General features: G+C 55.7%; 2 protein-coding genes across 2 annotated transcripts; both read left to right on the forward strand.

Annotated features, from left to right (window-relative positions):
- Positions 1-586: 586 nt before the first annotated feature.
- CkaCkLH20_05851 (transducin family protein) lies at positions 587-2,255 on the forward strand (the record flags this gene model as incomplete). Its single annotated transcript, XM_038888568.1, has 2 exons — positions 587-798; positions 860-2,255. The coding sequence occupies 2 exons, from the start codon at positions 587-589 to the stop codon at positions 2,253-2,255; spliced, it is 1,608 nt and encodes a 535-aa protein (XP_038745904.1).
- Positions 2,256-6,101: 3,846 nt separating this feature from the next.
- CkaCkLH20_05852 (uncharacterized protein) lies at positions 6,102-7,037 on the forward strand (the record flags this gene model as incomplete). Its single annotated transcript, XM_038888569.1, has 1 exon — positions 6,102-7,037. One exon carries the CDS (start codon positions 6,102-6,104, stop codon positions 7,035-7,037), a length of 936 nt encoding a protein of 311 aa, XP_038745905.1.
- Positions 7,038-7,448: the final 411 nt, after the last annotated feature.

Below are 7,448 nucleotides of genomic sequence, written 5' to 3' on the forward strand. Positions count from 1 at the left end.
ATGCGGTAGACATGCTTCTTTCGAGGAGATCAAAAAGTATTTGAACCAACACCTTCCATAACGCATTTACTCAACGTGAAGATATCTGATATGATTTTGAAATTGTTACTCAATGCGCTAATGGTCTAGAATGAAAGACATATACAAGATAGAAGGAGGCTGAGCACAAGACATCTCTTGTTGCGCTGCGCGGTGTCTTCATGCGTGGAACAGCCCAAGCCCAGGCTCATCCGTGAATCTCTTCAAATATCAACTCTTAAGTAGCAAGAAATGAAACCCATCATAATTCTAGCCTTGTGAGAGCGGCTGTCTCAATTTTCCCTCCGAGTTACGTAGGTATCTGGGTTGAAATCATCGTCATTTCAAGGTTCTTATCGATAAACAGATAAGATAAACCCCACCAATGGGGCCGAATTTTTTTTTCCTTCGCTCGCAGTTGGGCCGCCCAGATTTGCCCTGCAGACCGACCCCGATAGTTTTTTTTTCCTCTCTCTCTCGATCCACGATTTCACCTGGATCTTGAACCTGATCTCCTGCGCATCTGAGTCGCGGACCATATACCCGATCACAGGTGACATCCTCCAAGATGTCCATGATCACAACATCCACATGGGTGCCCCGAGGCTTCGCGGCACCCTTCCCCTCCAAGTACACATTCGACGAGGCCGAGTTCGAGCGCATAGCGGAACTCGCCAAGCTGCAGCTGGACGACGCGAAGGAGGACTATGAGGACGCGAAAGAAGAGGAAGATGCGGCGATGTCCGCAAAGGACTCGGCTCCCAGCTCAAAAGCCGAGAAGTTCGTGCCCCCCGCTTCTTCTTCTGTCGCATGAGCGCCGGATCACTGACTTCCATCCCAGGGTCGACATCAACGACGCGGACCTGAAAGAGTACGACCTCGAGCACTACGACGACACCGACGAGGACGACGACGAGGAGAAGGTCGGACAGGGCGAGGGCATGGCCATGTTCGGCAACGTCAAGTCGCTGGCCTACTACGAGTCGAACAAGGAGGACCCGTACATCACCCTGAAGGACCAGGACGACGACGAGGACGAGGACCGCGAGGACCTGCAGATCCTCGCGACCGACAACCTGCTGCTCGCGGCCAAGGTCGAGGACGAGATGGCGCACCTCGAGGTCTACGTCTACGAGGACGCCGCGGACAACCTCTACGTCCACCACGACATCATGCTGCCGGCGATACCCCTCTGCGTCGAGTGGCTCGACATTCCCGTGCAAAAGGCTGGCGTCGACAAGGACTCGACGGCCAACTTCGTCGCCGTCGGCACTATGGACCCTGATATTGAGGTCTGGGACTTGGACACGGTGGACTGCATGTACCCCAACGCCATCCTGGGTCAGGCCGGCGAGGGTTCTGAGGAGAAGAAGAAAAAGAAGAAGAAGAAGGCCAAGGCTAACGACGAGTACCACGTCGACGCCGTTTTGGCTCTCGCCGCGAACAGGAAGCACAGGAACTTGTTGGCGTCTGCCTCGGCAGACAAGACCGTCAAGCTTTGGGATCTGCACACGGCGAAGTGTGCCAAGTCGTACACTTACCACACGGACAAGGTCTGCTCTCTGGCGTGGCATACGGTTGAGTCCACCGTTCTTCTGAGCGGCAGCTACGACAGAACGGTTGTCGCCGCAGACATGAGAGCCCCTGAGGCCAAGGCGCCCAGGTGGGGTGTCGAGAGCGATGTCGAGAACATCCGGTGGGATCCCCACGACCAGAACTTCTTCTACGTCTCTACGGAGAACGGTATCATCCACTACCACGACGTCCGTAATGCGCCGTCAACCCCTGAGGCGACCAAGGCCGTCTGGACGCTGCAAGCGCACGACGAGTCGGTTTCTTCCTTTGACATCAACCCCGTGCTGCCTGGTTTCATGGCCACCGGTTCGACCGACAAGACCGTCAAGCTGTGGAACATTCAACCCTCGGGCCCTTCCATGGTCGTCTCCCGCAACCTGGACGTCGGCAAGATCTTCTCTACACAATTCGCGCCGGATCCCGAGGTGGCTTTCAGGCTCGCTGTTGCCGGCAGCCGCGGTACCATGCACGTCTGGGACACCAGCACCAACGCCGCCGTGCGCCACGCCTTTGCCGGGCGCGTTCCCCGAAAGGCGGATGGCGCCGAAGAGGAGGACAGGCTGGTCGGTGTCGCTGACGATGACAGCAGCTCCAGCGAGGACGAGGGTGAGGATGAGGAGGGTGAAAAGGATGGCGAATCGATGGACGAGGATGATGACTAGGGTGAAAACGAAGCATGATGTAACGAGCCCTCTCACGTTGGTTTAATTGTTTCGCGGAAGATCGCCAGGAAAATGTCCTGGCGGCTCGGCCAGATTATTCGATAGAGCAAGTCAAACATGTCTCCGGCGCCATGTTAGTGTAGGTATTGATGCCGAAAACAGCAATTTGACGACAACGATTCTGCAACGGCGCCGTTGAGGACGGAGGGGAGGCACGCGGGCCGAGACACTTTCGATAGTGGGGAAGACCTGTTCAAGCGTGGGCCTTAGTCTCAAATCGTCCGAAGTTAAGTGCCGTCGTCTGAACAGTAATCATAAGCATAGACCCCATCAGTTTCGTCAAGACAGCGAGCCCAGACTGCCAAAAGATGAGCTCAAACCGGGAAAACAGCTGGTGAGGAACGGTTCGTTAGAGAACAATGTACGTGAGATGTGTAAGTTGTCAGGTGAAACCGTAACTGCGCGGCCTCGTCGGCGGGTTTGAACATGATGCGACCGACTTGACGTGAACAGCTTCCTTAGTTGGCGCAGGATGGCCTAATTAAGCATTGACAAGTCGGGGAGGGGGAAGCGGCAGCGGCCTGACAGATTTATGCGTAGTTGATGAAGGAGTTGGTGGACCAATATTAGATCTGGCATAATGAGCCAGGGCCGGATATTGGCCTTGTTAGATGTGGTCTGTTCTTCAAGCGTTCGTTCGTCTTGTCAGAACTTCAACCCAACTGCAGCATGGCACGCCAAAGCGCTCCTTTCTGCGTGACACCCAACACGGTGAACTGCCGCCCCACGCTCGTGATGTCGTCGTTGCGGGATTTCTAGCAGCCTCTGAGCGTTTGCCTCCTCCGAGAAACACCTTAAAAAATCGAATTCTTGATCGGCTGGTTTCCACACCACCACCGGCGATGCCCCTGGGAGATGCGCCAGGTAAACGGAGGGCTGTGGGGTGGTGAGAGCGCTGACTGGTGACGGCGACATGGATCCCTGTGCCGCTTGCGCAGGCACACAAGGAACGCAGCGCCACCAGGGTGGGATGGCGCATTTCGAAACGCTGAAACTTCAGGGGGGTCTGCCAACGGGCGGCGAGGATGGCGGATGGAACACTCAGCCAATGACGCCTCTGGCTTGGTCTATTCGGAGTGTCATTGGGAACGCCCAGGAACCAGCGGCCACGATCTCTCTTTCGGCTGTTGGGCGACTTTTGCTCGACGCACTTCTGCCTCTCGAGAGGCTTGGAGGCGTCGACTTGATTCACTGGTCCAACAGGACAGAAACCCACAACCGAATGCCCAGCCAGCCCGATTTTGCTTCCACAATTCTCCGTCCTCGCGGATCCCGTCACATCACACTGTGTCCGCACGGGGATGGATGATCCCGGAGAAACCTGGCAAAGAGAGGATTCGCCGCGGGCCCGCGGCTCGCCCATCTTGAATCGCACAATCTTCATCAAGGATGTGCGCGGTCGGGTGGGAGTCGATGGACGGGTCGGGACCGTCGGGGCCCTTGGGCCATGATTGTTGGTCGCGATGGCCGGTGGACGGTCTTCGGTGACGAGGACCGGTTCCTCTTCGAATGTTGCCCTAATGGTGGCATTGCCAACTGGTAGGCGAACCGGATATGAGCTTTGTCATAGTCTGGCGCCACGCAAGGCTTTCCCAGAAAAGAGCTCATGGCATGTGTTGATCGAGTTTTGTTTCTTTTGTGCGGCAATCAGGAGGTCAGCGCACGCTTCGTTGTATCTCAAACGAGGCAACACGGCTGGGGAACACATGGCGGCCGCAGCCCGACGCATGTGTGTCGGGCGAGGTAGGTATGCGTGTGCTGTACAGACTACCATACAGAGTATCTGTAGGTGCTGTATCGTTGATGTGGTGTATCCGGACATGTACACATCGGTCTGGCGATGATGTCGCAGAGGGAGGTCCAATCAAGGAGGCAGAGACGCCATAGCGGTTGTGATGACTTGTCAAAAGGGAGCGGGTGATGCGCCGGACTGGTCTCGGTTGGGCTGTGGCTGGTCTGACGATGTCGGCCATTCTTCCAGAAGGCAGATCACGGCATCCCCTTGATGACGGCGGTTTGGGGTGGCATCGCTGGACGATCCATCCCACGAGCCCGAGTCGTGCCGCCTTTGGATGTTTCTTGGCGGCTATTGTCACGTTCTCTAGGCGCAGGAAGTGCCCTGAGTTCCCAAAGTCGGCAGGAAAAAATGAGTGGATGAAGCTAAAGGAGGGCGAACGGCCACGAAGAGGAGCGAGACCGACACGCCAGGACCCAAAGGGCTTGCAGGAGTCAGAAGAGGGAAAAAAGGGAAGGACCGGGGGTTCGCGACAAAGCGTAGCTGTCATTGGTGCAGAGGCGGCTAGGCCGGGACCCTAGCGCCAAAAAAGAGCAAGGAGGGCCGATAGACCCACCGAGATCCACCAGGAACCACCTGGGAAGCACCTGCCTTCACCTGCGTCGACGAACTCCCCAAAACACACTGTGAGCAACAGGAACCTTACCCTTTTTTGATTGCCAAGCCCCACCGCAAGAACAGGGGGGATTGGCGAAAAGGAAAGACGGCAAGGGTTGCAAGTGCCAGTCTCCAGTGGTTGGCTCCAGTCCCTGAGAGGAAAAGCTGGTAAACAACCAACCAGAACGGGCCATAGGGCAATCAAAGAGCGACATCCCCCAGGTCGTGGGCGAGGACGTGGACCCGGCCATGGCCAGTAGAGGTCTCCATTTTGGACCAGACCACGCAGACCAGGCGAGAGAGGAGAAGGAGAACAGAGCACCTACCTCTCTAGATCGCTTGCCTCGTGGTCGATTATTACTCTGGTATTCCCTCCACACGCCCTGCCACTTCTACTCTTTTTCCCTCTTTCTTCAACCCATTTCCATTGCCTACCACCCTTGGTCAAGGAAAGTCGGATCCTCTCCCTTTCGCTTCTGTTCTCGCACACATCATCGCTCCCTTTGGCGTGTGTCTTTCCATTCTTACGCGTTTTATCCATCGTGTCTCTCCGGAGTACTTGAGATACTAAACGACTTGTCGCGGGCTCGAACCTCTTCCAACACAGAAAACCCACACAAATCTGATATTACTCTCTTGCGCACATCATCCGACACGTTGAACGTTCCTTCCCGGCTGGATATATACACTGCACCGACCGTATTTACATACAAATCACATCACACACGGACAAGACCCGTCATCTCAACTGACCTTGGCTTGTTCTTGTTCTGTACCACCCACAGTCCTTACACCGACTCACAGACCGAGCCACAAGACACATACAGTCTCTACTTTACACTCAGACACAACACACTGAACCACCCTCAACCGGATCGACGCCGAACATCTGTACCTCGAGGTACCCTAGGACTGGACTCCTCCATCTTTGTGTCCCCCTCTCGCACAGATACCAACCCAACGCAACCAGCGCAGGATAATCCGTCACGGCCAAGCCGTCATCTAATCACTGGTCTCGCCTCGACCTACAAAATCACCCCCTCACATTCACTCTTTTAGTCGCCAGACCCTCTCACTGATTGACTGCTCGACCTCGCCTATCACCTTTCCGGCACCACTCACTACTGCCCACTCGACTGCAACTATCGTGCAGCAATAGATCCACCGCACCTGCCAATAAAGGACTCACGCCCAATCACGAGTGCAGTCTCTAGCACTTCATCACCACCCATCTGCCGCCCTTCGCAGTCCACCACCGGACACTACAGGCCCTTGTTACCGGATCAGGCGCTTGCGTCCCGCGACGATCCGACTCAAGCTTACCTACTTATCCCTCAAGCCAGCCTGCCACCCTGTCGACATCTCTCTGGGTTTGATCCTTACTCAACACCAAAATGTCGTCCCTCTCAAGAGCTTTCACCACCCGCCGGGTGAAGCAGAGCATCGATCTCTCCGATGCTGCTCGCGGAAAGGAGCGCAGCAACAACTTCATGCAACGAAGCAAGACCACCAAGGGGCCGCCTCGGGCCAAGATTTCCGCGCCTATGGAGCTGGTTCACACAACCAACATGCTCTCTTACAACGCTCCCGATATTCGACCCCGAACCACCTCGTCAAGCAACTCATCCACCAAGTCATCCGAGGAGGACTCGGAGAGCACTAACACTGCCGCTTCGTCGCCCCCGACCAGCCCCGACGTCGCTCCCCACGAGCGATCTACCGACCCCGAGCCGAACCACCTGTCCTGCTATTTCGTCGCCCCGAATCATGCAGTCAACCCCGCCACGATTCCTGAGGTTCCCAAGATCCCAAAGCGCGCCCCGTCGCACACTAAGCAGGCCTCTTTTGATGCCATGGCTCGCCAGCGCTCCATGTCGTCCTTGTCCAAGACCTCCGAAAAGACCGTCTCGTCAAAAGCCAGCATGACTTTCTCCTCTCGCGCGTCTTCTGGCTCCAGCGCTGCCTCTACCATGTCTCATAATTCGATCGCCTCCGCGCCAAAGACTCCCAAGACTCCGGTACCGCCCATGCCGAGTCCCGCATTCCACCAGCACCACCAGCAGCCCCAACCGAGACACGAGAAGGCCGTTGAGGCGCACCCCTTCGGCCGCGAGCTGGCCCAGGTCACCGAGATCGCGGAAGAGTTTGGCATCAAGGACCGCGTCATGGACGAGGAGGAGCGCACCCTCAAGGCCCAAGGCCTTCGCAAGTTCGCTGCCGAAGACTATCTCGCCGAAGTTCAAAGCATTTTCACCAGCTTCTTCCCAGAGAAGCCAGCCAGCAGCCACGGTCACGCCCCTCAACGGCCAATGGCTGCCGCGTGGATCTAATCTACGCAATTGGCGTGACCTTACTTTACCTTCTTCGCTGTACATAATTGGAGAAATCAACCGAACCACGACAATCGGCTTTTCTTCCTACTCTACGGAGACTCTATGGAGATGATGAAACTCAAAATGGACTTTCGTTTTTTTTGGCTCAGAGAAAACCTCACTTGGAGCGGACGTATTTCGGGACGGGGAGGGAAATGCGCTGCTTGGTAACCTTTACGCCCAAACTACATATACGGGCTAATTGGCGTTTCTGTGTATATACCTTTGAATGACGTGCGGATATTCCCCCGAGCGCCTTGAACTGGCTGCTCAAACATTATTGCTTATTGATAAACTAGCAAGAATCTCATTTGTCTCTACCGAACCATGTTATGATTTCTTCAGTGATGTTGTGATTTCATGTGGTCT

The sequence above is a fragment of the Colletotrichum karsti genome (assembly GCF_011947395.1).
Source record: "Colletotrichum karsti strain CkLH20 chromosome Unknown Scaffold17, whole genome shotgun sequence".
NCBI lineage: Eukaryota > Fungi > Ascomycota > Sordariomycetes > Glomerellales > Glomerellaceae > Colletotrichum > Colletotrichum karsti.